The sequence below is a fragment of the Dasypus novemcinctus genome, chromosome 20 (assembly GCF_030445035.2).
Source record: "Dasypus novemcinctus isolate mDasNov1 chromosome 20, mDasNov1.1.hap2, whole genome shotgun sequence".
NCBI lineage: Eukaryota > Metazoa > Chordata > Mammalia > Cingulata > Dasypodidae > Dasypus > Dasypus novemcinctus.
The window spans coordinates 6,371,827-6,396,243 of NC_080692.1; the positions used below are offsets into that span (position 1 = coordinate 6,371,827).

Consider the following 24,417-nt stretch of genomic DNA (forward strand, 5'->3'; position numbering starts at 1 on the left):
AGTTCAGTTGAGGACGTGCAAAGTTGTGGGTTGCTGGGACATCACGTAGGCCTGGCTCTCCCGTTGGAGCTCAAGAACATCCAGAGTAGAACCAAACCCTAGAGCCTAAAGGGAGAGAGGGCACAGTGATTGGCACAAGAAAACTCGCCAGTAGTTAGTTGTGAATGAAAGACTTGAGCTCCCAGTGTGAGGGTCACCATAAGGCACGGGGCTGGGGACCCTGGCGCTTGTTTAATTTGGGGAGCCCTCTTTAAGAAATGAGTGCAAATCTGAAGATGACATCAGAGCAGACCTTTAAGGGGCCTGAAAGGGGGAAGCGATTGCCCAAGTACCAGCTGCTCCAGGCAGACCCGCTCTGCTGAGCCGTGGGGTGGGACTCAAAGGCAATGCCCAAGGGCTGACCTTGAACCACCACTAAAGGCCCAGCGCCGGAGGACCTGGGCGGCTTGCCTGTTTCTTCTTCCCACACACAACATCTTCACTAGGCTGAACAAAAAGGGTTAAAACCATATTTGTCCTGGTTCAGGCACACGGGGGGCTCTGAGAATTCAAGGGCTTAGGCCGTCGTTCCAGGGCTCTGAGTCACGCGTCACTGGACACCGGTGCAGGCTGGCATTGAGGTGCCAAATGATGACTGTCCCCGGTCCCCCTGCCCAGCTCTTAACCTCGGCTTTTCACCAGCGCCTGCCCGGCCCCACCGGTCCCCTTGTCCTTGGCCCAGCCATTCGTGTGTCCACAGTGCGTTCTGGATGTGCAGCCCACACCATCTCTGCTTCCTTCTCAAACTCAGACTGGGCAGGGAGAGCCATCTGAGCACTGGGGTCCCAGGGCCCCAAAAGCACAGCACGCAGGCGGAGCGAGGTCCGTGCAGGTGGCCTCCCAGGTGGCACCCCCGCCTTGGCCCTGAGGCTCCCTGGAGACCCCAGTGGTGCTTGGGAGACAGGGAGGGACGCAAACTGACGGGCCCAGCTCAGATGTTCCCAGGTGGCCCCCCAAACGCAAACGGAGCCACCGAGGGGGCAGCTGGCGGCTGTGCAGGCATGGACAGGACGGTTGCACGCTCCCAGTCCTCTGGTGGGGACGCGGCGTGCCCTTCTCATTCCAGAGCCCGTCCTCACGCCGAAGCTCAGGCAGCTCTGGGGGACAGGGAGGGAAGCATGGGGTACCTCAGGGGTGGGGTCCAGTTGTAGCCCCACAGTCGTCGTGCCCCCGCCCTCTGCCACCTTCTAAGTGGACGCGCCCGCCACCGCCGCCTTGCTGACGCTCAGACCTCGGTGCAAGCCGCTGATGGCCTCGCTCTCAGGACACGTGTCGGGGACAGGCAGGCGTTCACGGCTGAGGTCGGCTGTCATGTGTGTCAGGAACGTGGGGCCGGCCTTGGTGGTATTTCAGAACCACATGCCCAGAAGGGTACCCCGACCCCCAAAGCCCTAGGGCAGCGGTCAATATGGTCAAGAAAACAATTTCAAAACCGCAAGATGCGCACACACCCGGAGTGTGGGCCCTTGCCCGCACGCCCGCGTTCTTGAAAGCCAAGCCGGAGCAACCCAGATGATATCTGCGTAGGCTGCCCGATGCTTTACCAACCGGTAAATGCCCCCGTCGACCCTCAGCCAGTCTCCCTCTCTCTCGCCTCCCGTCGTTCACCCCCGGGCCCTCCTCTCCCCCTCCCCACAATTCTGGTTTGGTGGTTTCCACAGAGTTAGAAGCAGCGCATCAGGGAAGGGAGCTGACGACACGTGCATGGCGGCGCCTCCTGGGTTAGCGATGGGAAGAGAAGCAGGGGTCCCGACGGTCCGCGTCCTGCCGCCGCGTGGGCTCCTGGCCCCTCTTCGCCTGGCTGCCCAAGTGCACGGAAGCACATGCCTGCGTGTGCGTGTGCAGGAACGGGGCGCTGCTCGGTAAGAGCGGTCTGACCTCCCGGGCACGGCCCCGTTGGCTCTGGGCAGTGACAGGCATTGCCAGTTCGGCACTTGGGCCCCAAGGTCAGCATCGTGCGTTATCCAAGTTTGCGTTTCTGTCCAAGTAAAGAGACCAAGGCCGTCCAAGGGACCAGCGGCCACTGCGGAGAGGAACCTTCAGCCGCCAAGTGCATGCAGCAGCCTCTCCCCCGGTCTCAGGCAGGCAAGAGCCACTCCTCGCTCTTCCTTGGGGACATCTGTGGGGAAGCAGGTGGCGTCTAGTGAGGTCATCACTCTGCTTCTCGGAATCAGGGTCACGGGGGCGGACGTCAAGGGGGCAGCGTCAGGTCTGACCTTGAGTCATCGCTAAGGCCAGGCGGCAGGAGCGCCTCTGCAGGATGCCTGTTTCTTCCCACACTCAACATCATCACCACCTAAAAATATTGAAAAACCTGGGCGGCGGACTTGGCCCAGTGGTTAGGGCGTCCATCTACCACATGGGAGGTCCGCGGTTCAAACCCCGGGCCTCCTTGACCCGTGTGGAGCTGGGCCAGGCACAGTGCTGATGTGCGCAAAGAGTGCCCTGCCACACAGGGGTGTCCCCCACGTAGGGGAGCCCCATGCTCAAGGAGTGCGCCCTGTAAGGAGAGTCGCCCACCAGAAAAGAAAGTGCAGCCTGCCCAGGAATGGCGCCGCACACACGGAGAACTGACACAGCAAGATGACGCAACCAAAAGAAACACAGATTCCCAGTGCCGCTGACAACAACAGAAGCAGACAAAGAAGATGCAGCAAATAGACACAGAGAACAGACAACCCGGGGCGGGGTGCGGGGGGAAGAAATAAATAAATCTTTAAAAACCATGTGCCCCGTTTGGGCACATGTGGGGCTCTGAGAATTCAAAGGCACCGGCCTTGGTTCCAGCCTTCTGAAGCCACTTCCATCAAAAGCACTTCAATCAGGGAAGTGGACGTGGCTCAAGCAGCTGGGCACCTGTCTACCACATGGGAGGTCCCGGGTTCGGTTCCCAGTGCCTCCTAAAGAAGATGAGCAAGACAGCAAGCCGACGTGACCGGAGCGGAGGTGGCCGAAGCAATTGGGTACCTCCCTCCCACATGGGATCTCCCGTGTTTGGTTCCCGGTGCCTCCTAGAAAAGGTGAGCACACACAGGAACATACAACAGACACAGAGAGCAGACAGCAAGTGCAAACAACTGGGGGGCGCAGGGAGAAATAAATAAATCTTAAAAAAAGAAAGCCTTCGATCAAAGCCTACGGAAGGATGGACAGTCTCCTCTCTGGGACATTCTGATCCTCCCGCACTGCAGGGTCCGCTCACACCATGGCAGGGCCGAGTGGTCCCCATCCTTTTGCCACACAGAGCCTATGGCCCCCCCCAGCCCACTCTTCACGAGGGGCCACGGTAAATTAAAACAGAAAGGGGAAACAGACTTTGGCCCAGTGGTTAGGGCGTCCATCTACCATATGGGAGGTCCGCGGTTCAAACCCCAGGCCTCCTCGACCCGTGTGGAGCTGGCCATGCGCAGTGCTGATGCACGCAAGGAGTGCCGTGCCACGCAAGGGTGTCCCCTGCATGGGGGAACCCCACGCGCAAGGAGTGCGCCCGTGAGGAAAGCCGCCCAGCGCGAAAAGAAAGTGCAGCCTGCCCAGGAATGGCGCTGCCCACACTTCCCGTTAACACAAGCGGACAAAGAAACAAGATGCAGCAAATAGACACCAAGAACAGACAACCAGGGGAGGGGGGGGGAATTAAATAAATAAATAAATCTTAAAAAAAAAAAAAAAAAACAGAAAGCACCTGCCAGTGAGGCTTGGGAGGCCCCCGCGGCCAGGAGCCCTTAGCGAGGAGCGCTGAGGTCCCGAGGCCTCCCCAGGGGCCACTCCGTACCTGCAGTCATCATTTAGGGGCAGCCCTGGCACCAGCCCATCCTCAGTGGAACCTGCCTCCCCCGGAAGGGCTGGCAGGCTGCCCTCGTGGCAGCTCACGCCAACTGTGCTCGCTCACACGTTTGATGTGCAGTCGGGGCAGCTTTCACATCCACGTCCATGTGTAACGAGCAGCACAGTGTGGTCCCCTCTGAGGCATTAGAAGTCACCAGCGTACATGGCCCGCCCCGTCCCCTGAGCAGCTGAGGAGGCGCCCAGCGGTTTCTGGGAGTGTTTTGGAGGCAAGGAGCCTTTGCTCCGGGAATCGAGGCGTGATTGCCACCTCCCCACTGAGTAAAAAGGTTTTTGAGCTGGTGGGCACTGAAGGGACACTGACATTTCTGGGAAACGTTGCACCCCGGCAGGGAGTGGCCTACTCAGGTGTGCAGGGCGGAGGGCGCTCTGCGCGGTGCGCTGCCGGCACCCGGGCTGCTGGGGGCTGCGCTAGGTCATCGTGGGGCCGCTGGGCACTGGGCGCGGCTGGTCTGGTGCTCACCCCCTGGTTCCGCCCCCGCCTCCCCTGGGCACTGCGGCCCGGGCAGGGCTGGGAGGAACCCGCTGCTCCTCGCCTTGTGCAGCCTCTGCTCCTTGTTGGGTCGAAGGGCCTCCTGCTTCTGCCCTGTATTGGCCCCTCAGATCTCGCTGCAGTAAAGGGTGCACCCAAAGGACCCGGAGCCCTGCTGATGGATCCTGGGTGGGGCCGGGGGTGCAGCCTCAGAGCTTGGGCAGGCCCGCCCCGGGGACAGCCACAGGCAACAGGAAGGCACCGGGTCTGCTGTTTAAAAACCGCTCCCAAGAAAGGACAAAAAAGCAGGCATGCTTTAGGAAAATTGGGATGCTCGCTTCGACAGCACATATACTAAAATTGGAATGATACGGAGAAGATTAGCATGGCCCCTGCGCAAGGATGACACGCAAATTCGTGAAGCGTTCCATATTTTTAAGAAAAAGAAAATTAGGGATCCAGTCCTCAAAACAGCTGAATTATCACGGTTTGGAAAAGAAATCCCACTCGCCCGCGCCATAGAGGCGCAATGCCCTGCCAACACTGGGAGGGGCATTTGCTGCAGGAGAGGGTGAAATCCCCTCCAAGAAGACCATCCCCCAGATGAGCGTTACAAGGGAAGAGATGCCCCCAGGGTGGCTCCGTGGGAATTGCCTGGAGCATGGCACGGAGGAAAGGCGGCTGGACGCCCCCAGGGGCCCCGCACTCCAGCATGCGCGGCCCCGCGCTGAGCCACGCGGGCCACCGTCTCGCCTCCCCAGGAACCTGAAAGCAGCCTGCTGTCCTGCCCACCCTGTGGGGTCATCGCCCATCTTGGATGATCTGCTTTTCCAAAAAAAACCTATAAAGCCCTAAGCCAGTGTAAGGCACAACTAACTACAGATTAATGCTTGGGAAAACAACTTTGACTTTCCCAGACTTCCCTGATCACTTAAGGTCATTATCAGTAAAATAAGTAAACATAAAGCATTTACTGTAAGTCCTGTGAAGAACCACAATCCAAGTGAGAGGCCGTGGACGGGCAGGAGTGGTCCCACAAAGAGCTGACGTCCAAGTCGAGCGGGCTTTGGAGAAAGGGGCACATGGATCAGCACTCCAGAACCTCAGAGGGGAGCGTGCTGGCTTGAGGCCTTTGTGGACCCCAAGTATGTTCTTACAGTTAGTCCATTCCTGTGGGCGTGGACTCACTCGAGCCGGGTCTTCGGGCAAGGAGGATGTTAGGATGAGCCCCAAGCACTCAGGGTGAGTCTTAACCCTCCTGCTGGAGTCCTTTACCAACGCAGGACTAGAAAGCCACAGCACGGGGGGGAGAGCCTCGGAAACAGGAGAGGTCCCGGAGGCTGGGATCCAGGGAGCACAGACACAGAAGGAGGCGGCCAAGGGGCGAGGCGCCCGGAACAGCTCCTAGCTGCTGAGACCCGGGCGAGGGCGACCAGCCGGCCGGCACGTGTCCTGACGGCCCACAGCTGAGCCTGGAGAGAAGGCGCCCTTAGAGGATGCCGTCGCGCGCCTGGTGGCCCACAGCTGAGCTTGCGGAGACGGCACCTCTTGACCGTGCCTTGATTTGGACAATTTCACAGCCTCGGAACCGCAGAGTATTAACCTAATAAATTTGATTATGAAACCCAACACGTTTCTGGTCTATTGTGCGGGCAGCCTCCAGCGAACTCAAACAGGGAGTTTTGCAACAATGCCGTTTCCTGGCTGCTCTGACCAATACCACCCAACGGCTTGGCTGCACAGCAGGAATTTACTGGCACACGGTTTCAGAGGCTGCAAGGCTGGCTTCCTCCCAGGGTCAGCGGCGTCCTGGCCGCCGGTGGGCTTTGGATTCCTTGGTTTCCCCACCGCACGCCGGTGCTCTCCCCCTTCTCTTCCAGATCGCTGGCCTATGCAGGTAGACAGCCCAGGGAGATGTGTGGGCCTGCCTCTCCTCCTGTGTCTCTCAGAGGAATTACCCTCCCCAGCCAGACCTGCTCACGCCATAGCTTCTCTCCCAGGGTTAGCCGCCTGCTCGCAGCCACATCACCTCCCTCGAAAGGGGCCATCTGACATAGCATGAGCTCTGCCGAGGAAGGCATCAGCAAGAACGCAACCAAAGAACTAGCAGAATACAGCAAGAACACAAGAGCACAGCAAGATTGCAAGCTGGCGGCCTTGGAAGACTCCGGAACCAGGCTCAGAAATGGCCTCCCCAGGAACCGTGGAGACCGAGGGACCCTGGTGACCCAAATCCAATAACAAAAAAAAAGAATTCCCTTAACAAAGAAACATCTGCACCTCATGGCAATCCTAGAGTGATACTGGCTATGTCAAGGGCAGTGTTTTCATCTTGGGGAAACACAAACTCCTGTAGGTATAGATTTATTCAAGATGGGGAGAATTAGATCATGCCATGTGTCTCACACACATCTATAATGAGAGGCGCAGAAAGGTTAAAGACGTCACGCCTTTGAGCCTACTGGAAGTAAGAGTCAGTGGCAGCGAAATTCTGCTTTGGTGGAGATTTGCTTTGAAGATTTGAGTGCATACAGCGGTCACTGGCTGTCAAAATACAATCATTTTTTAGAAAGGTGTAATGGGCTTTACAAAGGAATTTGATTTTAACTCAGGCTGAAATATCTTTACAACCACAGAAACAATGACCCAGGATCACATGGGAAGTCCCTTTTTAATGGCCGCGTAGAGCCGTGGTTCTCAAACTGTACAGTGTGTATCCGAATCACCTGGGGGCTCCTGGAAACACCTCTAGAGTTTCCGACTCTGAGTCTCAGGTGGGCCCCAGCATTTGTATTTCTGACAAGTGCCCAGGGACGTGGGAACGGCTGGCCCAGGGTCCACACTTTGAGAACAAGTGCTGTAAAACACCAGCCCCTCTGGTCAGGCCGCAGCTGGCGAGAGCCGCCTTGCCCAAGGTCACGGCCCCCTCCCTGGAGGTCACCTGCAGCCAGTGATGGGCTGAGCCGGCGGAGAAGGTGGGGGCAGCTCTGACGTTCAGCAGTCTGCCTCTTGCAGAGTCGGTCCCCACCCCCACGGGACGCAGGGTGCCAGGTCTGCCCCTTCAGGTGCCCTGGCGAGACGTCGACCAGGTCGTGCAGGGCCCACAGGTCTAGCTCCGATTCTGCACCTCGATTCAAGTCCCTGGGCCTCAGTTTCCCAATCCACAAAGGGATCACTCTCGATGGTCTGGCACCTTGAAGTTAAGGGAATCTTGAAACTAGAAGCAGATGAGAGGAAAGAAACCAAGGGCAAGTCCATTGTGAAGCCACGACGAGCCCTTGGTAAAAGGAAGGATGAGAGGCAACTGTGTTTCCAAAAAGAAGCTGGTGGAAAGGAAGCGCCTGGCCAGCCTCGACAGCCCTCCAGGGTCACCAGGGCCCACGCCGAGCCGAGGAGATGACCAGCAGGGCTTGGTGTCCCCGAGTGGACCTGCCTGTGTCTTCCGTGGGGTGACCTCCTGGGGCCTTGTCCTCGGGACTAGCCGTCGCCCTCCTGCTGAAAGGGCACGTGCCCCGGCTCTAAGGCAGGCCACGCCCACAGCCCCGGGACTGTCAGGCGCAGCTGTGGACAGCAAGCACAGAAGCACCCAGGCGGCCAGCGCAGCCCCTGGAGACGGGCGCGCTTCCAAAGAGCTCTGCAGAAAGGGGTCACCCCGATACAAGGAGCCCCGTGGACTCCGCAATTCAAAGAGGCAAAGCAACCCCAAAGTATCGTTTGGGTCCCACACCCCTGGAGAAGACCATCCTCCACCAGGCCCAGCCACTCCGGGAGAAACCACGCACTGAAGAGGTGTGCGTCACTTACGCACAGAGGCGGGTTCTCTGGCGTAAAAGCCAAGGACTTGGCGAGTAGAATGAGAGCACTGCGCGCGGGGGCTCGAGAGGCTGGCTGCTGTGCGCCCCGTCGTTGCTCCCCGTGAGCTCTGTGGAGAGCTGCTGTTTCCCTTGCCCTGGGATGAAAGATGCGGGCTCAGGCCATGCGGGGCCCGTGCCTTCACTTGAAATGGCAGGATGAGCCTTGCCTGGGGACAGGAGAGACCTGTCCTCGCTAACAAGCAGAGGGGCTGGTGTCGCAGGCTGAATCGTGCCTCTCCCGGCGGCCCTCCATGCCTGGCTCTGGCGACTCACCACCTCCGCCTTCTCCTGCAGCGTGCCCTCTCCCGCACCTGGGACCTGCTCTCCTGACGCTCTCCTGGCCCGGGAGAACCAGGGCATCTTGCTGATCCTGAGCCCCTCCCCAGGGCCCTGAAGCCGGGGTGTGCCTGGCTCCCCTTCTGCCTGCGCCTCCTCCCAGCGGGCCTCTGGGACAGGCTCTAGACACCCGCCCGCTGTCCCTTCCCCTGGCCGCAGCACGGCCACAGGAGACCCCAGGCATCCAGCCTGCACAGCCCCAGGCACCCCTCCACTCCCCTGCCCCGCTTCAGTTGGGTCCGCCAGGGCCCCTTTCATCTCCTGGGCTTCCTGGGTGGTGCCACGCATTGGTCCATGGGATCTCCTTCCGCAGGACGATGGTCAAGCTCCCCAGGTATCCAGATGACCTTCGGGTGAGGCCCAGGGGGCCCTCTCCGGGCGTCGTCCTCCCCATCCTGGTGGGTGACCCCAGCACGTCTCTCTCCTAAGGACTCCTCTAAAACGTCTCTCAGTGTCCACCTTCCTGAGCCTCTTATGCCCCACTTGTGGGAGGGCGGGTCAGAGTCACACATCATAGGGTGGCCATATCCAAACAAGGACACCCTGGCGAGTGACAGGGCACCCATTGACACAGCAGGACGGCAGGCGTAAACCAGGACCTCCCCTCCGGCAGTCCTCGGCCCCTGGCTTTTGGCCTTTCCCAGCTCACGTTCGTGGTACTGACCGTCCTGAGGTCTCGGCCTGCAGCTCCGTTTTTGCGTCCTGTGGCTCTGGTCAGCACGAGTCCATGTGCCCTAGCCCATGGCACGCTTCGGTTGGGCCAACTCTCGGGGAGATGCCAAGGAGCGGTGGCCAGGGAGCAGCAGACCCACTCCCCACCAGCTGCCCTTTCTCCAGCACCTCCGCCCGGGGGTCCTGGGTGCTCCCTGGGTTTGGCAAGCCCTCACGATCACTCTGGAAGGCCAGCTCTGCATCTGACGTCCCGCCCCGGCACACAGCCTTTCTGGTTGTTGCTGATTGTTCTGGTTGTTCCATACCAGCCTTTTAGAAGAAAATTCCCTGGGGGCCAGGAGCTGGAGGGGCTCCACACTCACCTTTAATGAGCAATGGAAGTCACGACCAGTTGGCTTTCCCGTGTGTGTTTGTGTATTTCCAAGTGCAAAACTGAGCGGGTGTTTGTAGCTGTGGGGTTTGAAAAAGCCTAAGAAACAGGTCACTGGCCAGACTTGCCAGCAGCCAATGCTGGAAGATTGCCCAGTTCCCGCCACCACCACCGACAGAGGCAGTGGGGCCTGCCCCCACCCCCAAACCTGGGAAGAAGCCCCTGCGACAGGTCTGAGAAGGGGGCCTGGCTGCAGCACCGTGAGAGGAGGTGGACACGTCCTGGGCACCCCCCTTGCTCCTGGACCACCGGCTCCTAAGTAGTTCTGAGTTCTAGCCAAAGTCTGTCTCGCGATGGTCGATTAAGCCAGAGGAGGGTTTACCAGCCAAACCGCGGCAGGCCTGTGCGGACAAGGATGAGACTTCAAACTCAGCAGGACGGTGGCCATCAGAAGAGGCTGCAGAGGGAGGATGGTGCCGGCTCCTTCCTCAGTCTCGGCGCCTCAGTCCTGGGCACTCAGAGGGCCTGGCTGGAGTGCAGCGTGTGGACTGGGAGTCCAGAGCCACTCTCCACGAGTCGTCTTTGCTGTGCGGCCCAGACCCTCAGGGCTTTTGTTCTTTTTGGAGACGACATGTCATAGGATCGCTGTTTCAACGTTTTAAAGCGTACACTTCGCTGGTTCTCGGCATATCCACCATGTTGTACAACCAACGCTGCTGTCTAAGGCCAGAACATTTCCATCACCCCAAAAAGAAACCCAGCACCTCCCAACTCCCCCAGCCCAGCCACTGACCAACTTGTCTCTCCGAATGTGCTTATTCTGAACGTTCTTGTAAGCGGCCTCTGAGCTATGTGTCTGGCTGCTTTGACTTAACAGGACTCGTCCGGGTTGTGGCACAGAGCAGAGCGCCGTTCCTCTCCATGGCTGAATGAGATCCCCTTGTCCTCTAATGTTTGCACCAGCATGTTCTGCATTAGCAAAGCATTCATGTGCACGCACACAGTCACCAGTGCACACGCCCACAAATGCGTACTTGCGCACATGCATGCTTACACAGATGCACAGCGGGCACACATACTCAAGCGTGCACGCACGGAGCCTTGGGTGGTGCCTCCCTCCCTCTCTCTTTGTCCTTGGGACCTTCGTCTTCTGACTTACCATCTGTGTGGCTTTCTTCCTTCCTCACCCACCTCTTCCCTCCTGCGACTGGCATTCCCCATCGGCAGACTTGGGCGTGCTCCACCCCTGCTGTGGGGCCACCGTGCACAGCAAGATGGAGCTGCTTCGGGCTCACTGCTGAAAACCCAAAGCTGGACCCACCCTCTTGGGGTGTCTGGCCATTGCTGCTATTCAAACCCTAACCCTCCTACACCCCCAAGGCCCCCGCTGGGGAGGAAAGAAATTACATCAGGAGGGAGAGGGTAAGAAAGGAAAAGCATCTTCAGCTTCTCTTTAAAGTACTTCGATCTGCCAGAGCTTTATGGGGAAGTCTTTCTGCCGGAAAAGGCTAAGTACACAGGAGAAAATAATGTCGGGAGGCCCTGGGGTCGGGGGGCGGGGGGATCAGGTCCAACAGGGAAATAAAACAGCCCTGTTTCTCTACAGCTTGTGAAGTACTTGTCAACCTCTTTGTCTCTTTTCCCCCTAGAAATGCCTCTTAAACCCAAGGAAGCTAAAAGGTTTTTGATGGGTTAAAAAAGACCCATCCATTAGCAGGTCAAGTCCCAGCCTCCTGAGCATCTGTCACTGAATTAACCAAATCAATTTAGCGTTCCCGTGGTCTGAACAGTAGGCAGAGGGAAGCGCCAGGACCATCTTGATTCCATTAGCGGGTCTGGCTGCGGGGAAAAGTCAGCCGCTGGTTTCCTGGCCAGGCTGGTGACGGATCGCAGAGTCGTGGAATCCCCAGGGCAGTGGGTGAAGGCCGACCCAGCACCATCCTGTCAGCTAAGGATCTGCCAGCAGAGTTGGCATATTTTGAGGTTCTGCCCCGGTTCTGCTCAAACCATTCTGCAAAACAGTGAGCCATGTTATAATAAGATACCTCCTTCTCGGGGGTGCTTTGAAGTTGGAGGTGGTAGCAGGAAGAGGGGGCAAGCCTGACTCCGGTCCCATTAGCAGTGACCCCTGGAACCGGCTGGAGGGACTTGGAGCAAACGAGCCTGGAGAGGGTGCAGCCGACCCCAGCGCAGGTGGAATGAGTCGGGACCCGGAGTCAGGCTCATGCTTGAGTTGTAAGAAAAAAAAAAAACCAGGTATCAGAAAACACTTGCGAAAGTACGAAAGTGTGCCTGGCCCCGTTTTAGCTGCCGTTCAAAGAAAATGATCCACACCCGACTCCGGGCTGACATGTGTTCAAAATATTCAAAATTTTTCTTTTCCTTTTTTTTACCACTAAGAATAATACGAACATGCAAGTGATGTAGGGAAAGGACAAAATAACAGCCGGCATTTAATGTAGTATTGTAAGATGGCCAACTCTGTACCAGGCTAAGTCTGGGTATTAATTCATCAGTGAAACAGCCCTCGAGAAAAATATTGTTCTTGTAGTTATCATTATTATTTCACAGATTGGGAAAACACAAGCACAAAGCGATTAATTTGCCCACAGGGCTTTAAAGCCAGGCTCTGAGCTGTGCTCTATATTGTCTCGCATCCATAGGAAATGTTTAGAACAAGCTGCTTGACTTTCAAATTCCAAAGCGTAGGAGAGTGGCCGCCTCTGGGCTTACAACGCTGGCCTTCATTCAGCCCACGTTGGAGGCAGCTGTCCAGGGTTCAAGTCCTGGCCCCCACAGAGGGCTCGTGCCTTCCCAGCCAGAGCGCTTGCCCCCAAAACTGAAGCCTGAGCGATGGAGTAGAAGATGGTTTCTAATCTTGACTACTGGAGGCAGTCTTCCTCAAGACACAGAGCCCCCCGTGCATTTTAAAGCCCTGACGCGGGTCTTGTCGTCACAACTAGATTGCAGCCTCCCTGGAAATGTAAACACGTACCAAAGGGGAAGGCACATGTTCTTTTCTGCTATCACGGGCTGGGGTTCGAGTGGTCGTAAAGGGAACGGGGTTTGGGGAGTGCCTAAAACCCAAGCGCCGCTCTGCTCTCCTTTAAGCAGCAAGGATAATGTATCGATCACTTGTGCAACTGACATAAAAAATAAAAATAAAAAATACCCCTGGCATATGGCGTCAACCCACAGGCAACGTAGACCTGCGTCTGCCATTCCCTAGAGCTGGTCCCGCCGCAATCACAGAACCTCATGGGGAGCCCAGGCTATCTCTGTGTGACACCCACATGTTTAACTCCACCCAGGCCCCTTCTCTTAGTCCGCAGCCTCAGGAAGTGTAGCAGCTCGTTTTCACTTGCTGAAGTGTCCAGGCACCTGGCGATGAGTAAGGGGCTACCCAGCTTCTGGAAAGTGAACGGGGCACAAACGAAATCGGGACGCGAGCTTTGCGGTTTGGATGTCTCGTTCTACGCACAGAGATCCTAAGTGCCCTCACGTCCAATTCTGTATTTTTTTTTTAAGATTTAGCTTTTCTTTCTCTCCCTTCCTCTGCCCTCCCCCACTTTGCTCTCTGTGTCCATTCGCTGTGTATTCTTCTGTGGCCACTTGTGTTCTTGTCAGCGGCACCGGGAATCTGCATCTCTTTTTTGTTGCGTCATCTTGCTGCATCAGCTCTCCGTGTGTGTGGCGCCATTCCTGGGTGGGCTGTGCTTTTTTCGCGTGAGGCAGCTCTCCCTACGGGGCGCATTCCTTGTGCGTAGGGCTCCCCTACGTGGAGGACACCCCTGCATGGCAGGGCACTCCTTATGTGCATCAGCACTGCACGTGGGCCAGCTCCACAAGGGTCAGGAGGCCCGGGGTTTGAACCCTGGACCTCCCATGTGGTAAGCGGACGCCCTATCATTTGGGCCAAGTCCGCTTCCCCCAATTCTGTTTCTAAAGAGAGCACCTTGTTGAGTTTGGAGGGTGAACGAGGCCGGTCTGACAGCAAGTGGCTTGGAAGCTGCGGTCACTGACTTAACCAGCAGCTTGAAACGACTCCGGGCTCGTGCACTGCCGGGTCTCCATTGCATGGTCAGAAAGAGCCCAGGCCCTGAGTCGCCTGCTGCCACCCCCACATTCCTTATTTAGGTCCTGACATTTGTACGTCCCTCTTCCTGCCCCTGGCAGAGCCAGGCTCTGGGTCTGTGAAGCCGACAGCCGGCCACGATTCTGTGCCACGGCCGCTCTGGACGAGGCAGGAAGTTCCTCACACAGGGGTCACTGGCCTCTGCGTGACTCAGCCTCGATGCCAGGAGGAAGGCCAGGCGCCCTGAAGTCCTGGCCGAGCGACGGAGCGTCCCCTCCGTCCTTTTCTGCCACCTGGCCGGGGGCAGCCCTCCCTGCCCACGCACAGCCCCGGCACCCACCTGCGCTTCCCGGGAGGAAGGCTGACGGAGCTCGGGCCCCTCGGCCCTTCTCTTCCCCTGGCCGGTTCATTAGGAAGCGGGGCCGTCAGCCCTTTTCTGTCCCCCCCTCAGCTGGACGCAGGAGGTGGGCGCCGCGCGGCCGGCTGCCAGGACCCGCAGCAGGTCCTGCCCACTGAGGATTTATGGGAGCGCTGCCCCTCCCAGCTCCAGGGAGGTGTTTACTAGTCGCTCTTGTTCGTCCTCCCTGGGATCGACGTTTCCCCAGCTCCGCTCTCGACTCTTGGGACCCTGAGGTCCAGAAAGAGGGTGAGGGGCAGCTCTGGGGGGGGACTGAGGCTCCACGTCCAGAACCAGCCACGGTCCCAGCGAAGGTGACAGACGCTGGGTCCACAGGGCACTTCCTGGAGGTTTCTTGGTGTGCAACAAACCGGAGGAAGCCGGTCTCCCAGGCGAGAGGGCTCGGTCCTGGTGCTCATTTATAAAAAGGAAAAGAAAGCCATTGTCCAGGGCTGGAAAAAACCGCGTTCCGCGCTTCCTGCTTACGGTCACGTGGCCGCTCATTTGTGCCAGCCGCTCCGCCGTGAAGGCCGCCGGCCCCGTTAGTGGAGTCAGAGCTGCTCCCACTAAGTGGGGGCGTGGCGGCGTGGAAGCAGTTGGAGGAGCGGGCCCTGCCCTGATGGCTGTGCGGTTCCCCCGCATCTCTATGCCTCATTTTCCCCAGGAAATAGAGCTGCCCACTAACACTGCCCGGGGCGAGCTGCAGAGCCCAGACGCCACCCTGCCGAGCCCTTTTCAGGGTGCCTGGGGCGGTGCGCTGGAAAGGCCTGTGTTTAAGAGGTTTGCAGAGGTCCACCCTGACTGTCGGTATCATGAGTGTTTTGCTTTTAATTCAGCTGCTTGGGCACAACCGGCTGAAGACTTGGGCACACAACCGGCCCAGTCACCAGGGCCAGCGCTCTGGGTCTGCCTGTGTTTTGTGCGCACCAGGGGGCCCCCTGGGGGTGGGCAGACACCCCCACCTCCCTGGAGAGTACAGAGCTCTGAGACACCGTGGGCCCCGCGGCTGCTACTGCAGCCCCTCCCCTGGCCCCACGAGGTGCCCAGCTTCTCCACCTCCCCAGCTCTCCACCTCCCCCGCTTCTCCTCTCTGCCCTAAGTGAGAAACGATCAGGCCCCAATCGCCCAGGACGGCCTCCCCTTGGCTTCCGGGGGCCCTTCCGAGGTCCAAGCCTGGCAGGCCCGTCCTGGACACCTGCCCGTCATTCTCCTCACTCCCTCCTTGCCAGGCGTTTCATTTGCCTAAAGAAAGATTCACACTTCCAGCAGACTCCAGTGGAAATCTGCTGGTCTGCCCCCAAAACAAGGATGCCTGGCACTGGGCCTCCTGGAGACCACCACCCCCAGAGCCGGACCCCGGGATTCAGCACCACGGTGGTTGGGTTTGGGGGGTGGGGCTAGTCGTCAGGGCTGGCATGCCCAGCCCCATCGGGGCGCACTCGAGGGGAGACTTGGCTTTGCAGGAACGGGAGGGAAGGGCCCGTCCGCGCTGGGGCTGCCGTCCCATGGGGCGGGAACAGGGGGACAAGGGCACGGGGTCTCCTCAAGCCTCACGAGGCCCACTCTCCTCCCGACTGAGGGGAGAACAGGGCTCGGGAGGGTGGCAGAAGTCCACGGAGCTCCAGGGGCAGCTCTTCCGGGAAGGACCGGCTCGGCGCCCAGGCAAAACCAAGATGCAGGAGAGAGACCTCAAGGCGGGGCAGCCAGGCATTCCGCCAGCTTCCAGGCCCTTCTGAGCCAGACTCTTCTGTTCTGGGTTCAGTATCCCCTGACACTGCCCAAGTCACACACCTGGAAGGGTGGGTGCTTTGGAGGAAAGGAAGACAGAGAGAAGTTCTCTGCACATCCTTGAAGATTTCCACCCCACAAATACAAAAAAAAAAAAAATTTAATCCCAAAGTCAGCCCTTGAGCTAGGGAATTTCACGAAAGAATTATTTCCATCGTTGTGCGATTCTTCTCTTTTACTTGCTGGGATTCTGGGGAGGTGAGAACATTTAGCAGGGCTAAGGCCCGCCTTCCCTGGGCGCTCGCTGTGGGGTGGGGTCTGTGCCCAGGAGCTGAGGCTGCTGGGATCGTCTGCCCTCCTCCCCCAACTCCACCTGGGAGGGACTGCGACCACCATTTTACAGGTGGGAAAACTGACGCTCGGGTCACTCGGTTTGGAGGCGGGGTGGCCTGGCTACTTTGCACCTGTCACTACTTGCCATCGTGGGTTCTGTGCCATGTGACCTGTCCATTCTGGCGCATTAGTCAAACAGCCAGGGCTCAGCGAGGAAGCGGGGTGTTCTCCCAGGGCCCGGGAGGAGCAGAGCGTCCAGCAGCCCCAGCAGGGCTGAACCTGCATGCTCGAGGCACCCAGCTCCACCGGGGCGGCGTTCACCCTGCAAGGCCAAAGCGGGGCCTTGGGCGCTCACTGGGCTGCGGACATCGTGCATCCTCTCTGCGTGGACCCCGGAAGAGAAAGGAAAGTCCTGGATGCCTTGGGTGGCTGAGTGCAAAGGGATCTGAGCTGCAGAAGGGTAGGCGTTACCAGCTCCTAGTAAAAGCGCGCTGATAGGTGTCCTGCTAGACTTCTGCAGAGCAGGTTGTGCAGATCAAAGTGTGGGCTTGCTGGTAATCTACTATAAAACTGTTGTGACTAGCAATGGAAGAAATTGTATCTTTGATGTGGAGACAGTGGCCACGCTAGCTGTGGAGGGCAGGGAGAGGGAAGAAGAGATGTGATGTGGGGGCATTTTTAGGACTTGGAATTGTCTTAAATGATATTGCAGGGACAGAGGCTGGACTTTATATATCCCGCCATAACCCACTGAACCGACTGGGGGAGAGTGTAAACTACAATGTAAACTCTAATCCATGCGGTGCAGCAGTGCTCCAAACTGTATTCACCAAGTGCCATGAATGTGCCACGATGATGAAAGAGGTTGTTGATGTGGGAGGCGTGGGGTGAGGGAGGATATGGGAACCTCTTATATTTTTTAATGTAACGTTTTTTGTGATCTATGTATCTTCAAAAAAATACAATTTTTTAAAATGCTCAAAAAAAAAAAAAACAGCAGCCATCCTAGAGCCCGTTTCTGCAGCAGCCCCGTTTCTCTGGGGGCCACCAGTGATGTGCTGTGGGGGGATTGCCACCAAGTCTTGAAAGTCAGGGAAGCCCAGGGGGTCAGAGGAGGGATCCCCAAAAGCAGATTCCTCAACTCAGGGGCCAAGGAAGGGGGGGTGCCAGGGAGAAGAATCCGCCTCTTCCAGAGAGGGGGAGGGGAAGAAGAGGCTGATTTTATCCTCCTTTCGGCAAGGTGAACTCAAATTCTAGTACACAGAAGGCAGTGCCATACAGCACCATGTATGTTTGCATGTGCATCTGCGTGTGCACGCGCCTGCGTCTGTCTAGAACACGAGCCTCCTTGGGCACTTCCCGGAGGGTCAGTAACTCCCCGGAGGGTCAGTAACTCCCCTTGGTCTGATTAGAAGGCCTGTTCCCAGAGCGGTGCTGCAGTGCGACAAGCGCCTTAGTCCACGCGTTCCCTCGTCGGAAGGCGAAGGACCCAAGGGGCGCGGGAGGCCGCGGGGCGCCGGGGGACCCTCCAGCCCGCCCCCTCCCGCGGGGCCCCGGCGGGGCGTCCTTGCAGCCCTCCTCCCTCCCGATTGCCTTGGGCCGCGGGCAGGCGCGGGGACGGTGACCCTGGGCAGGCACCCCTGGCCGGGAGCGGCAGGAAGCCGAGGCCGCGGGAGGCGGGCGGGGGCGGGGCGGCGGCGGCCCTGCCCCCGGGTGGCCCCTCCCGGCCCGCCTCTCCCGCGCCCCCGCCCGCGCCGAGGAGAGCCCGCAGCCCGGGGACCCGGCCCCGGAGCAGACAAAGGCCGGCCCGGGGCGGCCGCTGCCGGGGGCTGGAGCTGCGGGTCAGGAAACGGCAGGAGCCCCCAGCGCGCCGCCGGCCCGGGCTGGAGGGCGGCGGGGGACGCGCGGGGAGGCCAGCCCGAGGGCGGAGGCGCGCTGCGGCAGCCTCCGCGGGGATCCGGCCCGGCCAGCGTCCGGAGCCCCCGCGCAGAGGCGCGCCCGGGGCTCACGGCGTTGTTTTCCGTCCAGATATTCCAGTGGCGACAGCTGGAAAACCTGTACTTCCGAGAGAAGAAGTTCTCCGTGGAAGTTCATGACCCGCGCAGGTAAGCGCTGCCCCGAGCCCGAGGCGTGGCCGAGGCCGTAGCTGGGCTGTCGCCGCGTGTGTCCGTTTTGGGGAGGGGGGAGGTGAGTTGATCACGGAGAGTGTTGATAAGTAGGGTGGGTCCGGGCGCACGCGCGTGTGCAACGTGCGCCCCGCGGCATCTCCTCGGCACATGTCGCACGCTCGTGTGTGCGTGAGCCGCGTTCGTGCCCGGGCACCTTAGGGGGTGTTGTCAACGCTTCCCACCAATCACCCGAGGAAGGCGGCGGGGCCGGGTCCTGGGCGCGCTCCTGCCGGGCCGCGCCTGGGGGTGGCTGTGCGCGCTCCGGAGGGCGCGGGCGGGCCAGCACCCCGAGGGCACCCGGCTCCACAGCGGCGGTGCGAGCTCACTTCTCCCCCACGCCCGCCGTAGGTGCCGGGAGTTGCGCTCGGGTCTCTAACAGCCGCAGGTTGCGCCCGGAGCACCTGAGCGCAGGAATCCGTTCTCGAAGTCACCGGCCGCACAGTAGGGTCTCGTTTTGGCAGCTCCGGGCGGCGCGGAAGGGGCCCCGGGCACTGCCTCCCTCCGCCCGCGCCCGGGGACAGCCTCCCCGGAGGGTTCCCACAGGGAGACCCCACGCCGGGAGCCCGGACCCCTCGAGCTCCGGCCGGAAGCAGGGTGACGGCAGGGAGGGAGGCGGCACTCTGCAGGGGAGCAAAAGGTCTGGGGGACCTCGCCGGCGCCCGCCGCCCTCCCGCTCGGCCCCTCCGGAGCAGGGGGCCCTGCCTCCCCGCGGGCCCCAGGCGAGGGCCCGGCAGCTCCTGCGGGCTGCGATAGGCTCGGGGTCGGGCGCGCCCCCCGCTATCTGGACGAGGCAGCCCCACCTTCCGCGGAGGAGGAGCGCCTGTCCCCCGCCGCCACCCGCCCCGCCAAGGCGGAAGGTGCCAGGGTGCGGCGAAGGCGTGCGCCGCGACGGCCCTGCCCCCCACGGCAGGAATTCCCTCTCCCCCCCGCAGGCCCAGCTTGGGGGCGGGTGGGGGCGGTGAGGAGATGCTGAAAGGAGCCTTCTGGCCAGGGAGGGGCTCACGCTTCTTTTTCCAAGTGACCTGCTGTTTGGAACTAGATTTTTAAGAGTGTGAGAGGAGGGGCGCTGGGCTAAAAAGAACAAAATGAGTTTGGCCACAATAAATCAGATGCAGGAAGGAGATACTTGACAGCGAAGAGAGATTAGAATAAGGAGCAGAGTAGACGGAAGAGACAGCTCTCCGTTCCTGGGCCTGCTGGGAATCCTGCTGGCTCCAAGAGGCTCCTAAGACAATCCTTTAACTGCCTGCGTGTGTGTTGTCCTGTCCCTGATGTAATATTTAATTCCCTTTTCCAAGGCCAAGGGATATAGGGAAGCATCCAAGCCTCAGATTCTACAAGTGGGCTTTTAATCTTTTAAACAAAAGTGACCCATGCTACATTTGTTGAGTAGCTTCTGTGTTCGGTGGTGCGGTGGAGGGGGGAAACAAGAAGTCTGAGGCGGGGTCCTGGGACCCTAAAGAACCACTGGGCAGAAGAGGGAAGTGACCACTGGTTGAGTGTTCTCCACGTGCAGGCTTTGTGCAACACACTGTATATGGTCCTTATCTCAGTGGATTCTTGCCACAGCCTATTTCTAGTCTGTATGCGGAAAACTGAGGCACAGAGAGATGTGGTAAACTGCTCTGGGTCACAAGCAGCTAGTAAGTAGAAGTGCCAGGATTTGAACCCAAGAAGTCCAGCTCAAGAGCTCATGCTCTTTGCTGCTACACTGTGCATGAGGCAGCAAGTGCCGAGTGACGAGTGGCACCTACCTAAATGCAGGGAGATGAGGTCACCAAAGCGAGGCTGGCCAGGAGAGCTGCCCTCGGGGTGAGATCTGAGCCGAATTGGTGAGTAGAATTTAGAGCAATGAGGCCAGCTCTCCAGGTGGGTCAAGGTGTCAGGCAGGTAAGTGCAGAGTTCACGGGAGGAGGTGGTGTCAGGGCAGAGGACAGAGAGAAGTGGGGGATCTCAGAGCAAATACTCAGCTCCCGTGTGCTGGGCGAGAGCCTCAGTACCCCATTATCCTAGGGACAGGCTGGTGAGAGCAGGGGCGCGGAGGGGCGTCTCCCCTGATGTCAGAGGCGGACACGCGATGGTCTGTGGCTTGAACGTTACTTTTTCAAGTCACTTCAAGGTTCACGGCTGCTGAGTGGGGGCCAGGACAAAGCTATGAACACCAGGGCTTCTCGCTCCCACAGCTGAGCGTGCTTTCCCCGCCTCTCCTTGCTCCCATTACATCAGCCGTCCCCTTGCTCACCGCTTGTTCGTTTGGAGCTGGGCGGATGAATGTAATGGACCAGAGGTTGGGACGGGGTCAAGCCCCTCCCTCCAAGTCGGGAAGGAGTCAGAACAGAAGCCGGGAAGCACCGGACAGAATCATTCAATGAAGATGGCGTCGGTGGGAAGTGGCGGTTACGGGGCAGCCGGCCTTGCGTGGCCCTCAGTCCCTTCCAGCCCAGGAGATGCTGCAGGCGCGCTGCCCCCAGGATGCCTGCCTCGTCCTGCGCTTCCCCAGACTTGGCAGTTACTCGGTTTCTAAGGTTCAGGCAAGAGAGAAAGCCGGCGGGGTGAGACGGGCCTGCCGGAGCGATGAGAGGAGGAGATAAATTAATTAATAACGGAGCCAGGGGGACAGACTCGCAGATACCCGGATTGAGGGGCTCCCATGGCTTGATAAGCCTGGGGCTTTTCTTCCCCCAACTTGCCCAAAATAGAACCACCTAGCCTCTAACAACCCTCAGGACCTTTATTAAACTACATTTCAAATCACTTTTCCTTTCTAATTCATTATTTATGTTTTTAAAAAATCGTTTGTTTACTCCCAGGAGCAACAATTGCTAAGGATGCCAAACAGGGAGTTCCATCTTACATCTGCAGAGACCGGGAGGGTTTCCTCTCGCCGTCTCTCTGGTGGCTTTTCAGTGATTTTGAGCTGTGTGTTCTTTCCTGACCTGGCTTTTTTTTTTTAATTCACTTTTGTTTGACCTAAAGAGGAGGGGAGCGGGGAGAGGGGTACTTGCCTAGAATCGTTGTCAACTAACCACCAAATCTGAGTTCCTCCTTAAGAGCGAGTAGAAAGAGAAGATAGCCCACGGTTTCATCTTTAGCTCCCCAAAAAGTAAAATGACGGGAGCAACTTTAAATGTTCTTCAAGGGGACATTTGCCATGAAAAAAAATTCCATGAATCACATGACCTGATTATCCCAGGTTTCTCCCAAATGAAATACCTTGAGAACACACTGGTATCTGTCTTCTGATGTGTGATCCAGATACCCCAGCCCCGCCCCGCCTTCCCACCACCCAGGACCCCCCCACACGTCCTCAGATTTCACTTTCAAAATAACCTACCAATCCTATAACATACCCTTCCCCGAGATTATTACCTCACAGCACAGGGGACTCTGCGGGCACTGGCATTTTCCGATTGCCTCTCTCTTGACTCCCATCCACCCTGAGCTCACGGGCAGGAGTTGGAGAGGGGTTGACTTGGCTCGTTGCTCTCTGCCTTCCTCCCCGATTCCTTGTCCCTGCCCTCTGAATATGTTTGTAATTGATAAGCAGACCTTTCAAGGAACATTCCGTCAGAGTCACGTCAGAGCCAGGATTCTCTCAGGTGGTGGCCTGTGGCAACCCGAAGAGCATTTACTCACCCGTCACCCAAGCAGCCCTGCCTGGTGGGCGAAGGACCTTGTTGATTGTGGAAGGCTTTTCCTGTCTCCACCGTTGTCTTGGCCAGTGCCAGGCGCTGAGGGCATTCCGGTGCCCCCGCGTGACCCGTCTTACCCCAGACACGGGCAGTCCCAGACCCTAAGGAGTTAGTAAGCGGACAGGTGGCCTTGGCCAGCCGGGCTCCCCGAGCGTCCGCGGGTGCATGTGTGGCTGTGTGTGAACGTGTGTGTGGCATGTGCACACGTGCACGTGTCAGCCGACCTTCTCCCCTGGAGGTTTGCAGAGCCCAGGGGGTCCTCCATCAACGGCTGGCTGGTAGTGGACTCTGTCCTGGGGAGCTCGGTGGGACCCTCTGGCCTCTCCGTCCCCAGGGCGTCGGTGACGCGGAGGACGTTTGGGCACAGCGGCATCGCCGTGCACACGTGGTACGCCTGCCCTGCTCTGATCAAGTCCATCTGGGCGATGGCCATCAGCCAGCACCAGTTCTACCTGGACAGAAAGCAGAGTAAGGTAAGTGCCCCGCCCGGCATCGGGGGTGTCCGCGGTGACCCCCACACCTGCCGCCAGCCGCCCGCTCGCCCCGGCCGCGCTGGGCGTCGCGTGCCGAGATGCACCTCCGGCCTTCACGGGCTTCCGGGACAGGACCGAGGCTGGTTCTTCAAGAGGGCGTCGTGCCCGCGGCCGGGCAGGGCCCCCGAGGGACCCCGACCCAGCCCTGGAATCTCGGAAGCTCTCCTGGGCGCAAGCAGTCAAGCCCTTTTTGGGGATCTCAACAGAGCAGGTGGTTTTCTTTTTGGAAAAAAAAAATACATGAAAGATAAAAGTAACGGGTCTCAACTCGTAGACACCACCTAATGTTTAGGAAAACAGCAGGAATCCGCCAGGCTTTTCCAACTGCCGGCTCCATTTGTAAAAATGCAAAACTGGAATAGTGGGGGGAAATATTGTATCCCACAACCCCGTGGCTGAGGTGGACGCTGGTGAACAGGCCTCCACGGGAGATTTTACGCCCCCCCCAGACACAGTGGTGCCTCTTCTGCTGGGGGAGGCCGGCCTCTCCCTGCGTCCCACCAGCTTCCAGCCATCCAGGTCCCCCTTGCTGGTGGCCGTCCTCCCTTTTGCTTCCGCCCACCACCCACACCCTTCCACTAGCCCCAGGCGGAAAGCCCGCTCAAGATGGGCCTTTCTCAGGACGGGCAGGCCCAGAGGTGGTGGGCCTCTCCAGGGCGAGAGGAGGGAGGCAGGGGGCCTGGGCTGCTCGCCCACCGCCAGCACCTCTGCAGCTCTCTGGAGGGGGGCAGGACCCTGTGCTGACGGCCGCTGCCCGGCCTGGTGCCCCGGCACTCCTGAGGGCCTTCTCTGTGGCTTCGTTTCCCTCTTGCGTGGAGTGCGTTGCTCCTTCTGGGAAGGAGGCAAGAGTCGGGCCAAGGGGCAGTAAGAGAGAGGCTGGTGCCGGGCCACCAGGCTTCTGGCTGTACCACAGTGCTTTTGTCTGTCTGTCCATTTGGGGGTTTTTTGGGTTTTTTATTTCGTTTGGGTCATACAGCCCCTTTGGCAGGAGCCAGGTACCTTCTCCTTTGGGACGTGTTTCTCATCCACGCCATCTTCTTCCTTTTTGGTCATTTTCTGGGGGTGACGGGGGGGTATGTCTGCTGTCGGGGACCGAGGGAGATGGGGCGTTGGTGCTGGAATTCCAAGCCTGCTTCGGTCGGAGCAAAGGGGCTGGAGGGGGAGTCAGCGCGCGGCTCTCCGGTGGCAAGAGTTCAAGGACAGCCCTGGGGACGCCGAGTCCTCCACGCGCAGAGGAGGCTGACGCGGCACGGTTTGCCAGTCCTGCTGGACCCCGGGACCGTTCCTCTTGCACGCTGACACTGTCGTTTTGAAGGGGACGGAGCCTCGTGTCTGACCCTAAGGATGCAGCTGTCCGAGCGCCTCCCGGACCGGGTGTGCCGAGCCTCCCCCGGGGCGCCAGGCTAGGGCCGCGCTGTTCGGCGGGCTCCCCGGACAGCACGCCGGGGCAGCGGAACCCCAGGAATCAACGGTCAGCGATGGCGCAGGAGCCCCCGGGAGCCTGGGGAGATGCACAGGAGCGCTTTCCCCCGTGGGTCCCGAGTGCTGCCACGTGCGGCGGAGCCCTGGCATTGCTCACAGGACACAGGTCCTCCAGGCAGGCACAGGCCAGGACCCGGCTCCCCGCGCAGAGGGTCAAGACTGCTCTCAGCCTACACCCGGGCAAGCCCTTCCGTCGCCCGGCGTCGCTTTCCCCGGTCAGGGAACAGAAAAGAAAATGCGTAACCGCAACGATCGATTGGCTCAATGGCCCGTGTGTGGCATTGCTTTAAAAACCGGAAGCTGTCTTTTATTATTGTGATATGACTCCAGCACACTCCTGCCTGGCCTGTGCTCACGTGAATTCTCTGGAAGGCCCCATATTAGCTCAGGAGGCCTCACAGCACCCCACCTTACTGGAGCGCC

At 59.1% G+C, this 24,417-nt stretch overlaps 1 protein-coding gene and 1 non-coding gene across 5 annotated transcripts in view; both read left to right on the forward strand.

Moving 5' to 3' along the window:
- FRMD4A (FERM domain containing 4A) overlaps positions 1-24,417 on the forward strand; it is a 327,549-nt gene that overhangs the window by 251,190 nt on the left and 51,942 nt on the right. For all 4 annotated transcript variants that reach the window (XM_058282382.2, XM_058282383.2, XM_058282381.2 and 1 more), the window contains exons 12-13: positions 18,148-18,224; positions 22,314-22,452. In XM_058282382.2, coding sequence (XP_058138365.1) covers positions 18,148-18,224; positions 22,314-22,452 — 216 coding nt within the window. The remainder of the gene's footprint in view (positions 1-18,147; positions 18,225-22,313; positions 22,453-24,417) is intronic.
- On the forward strand, positions 4,685-4,791 carry LOC111765348 (U6 spliceosomal RNA). Its single transcript, XR_002797722.1, has one exon. It is a non-coding gene; the product is annotated as a U6 spliceosomal RNA (small nuclear RNA).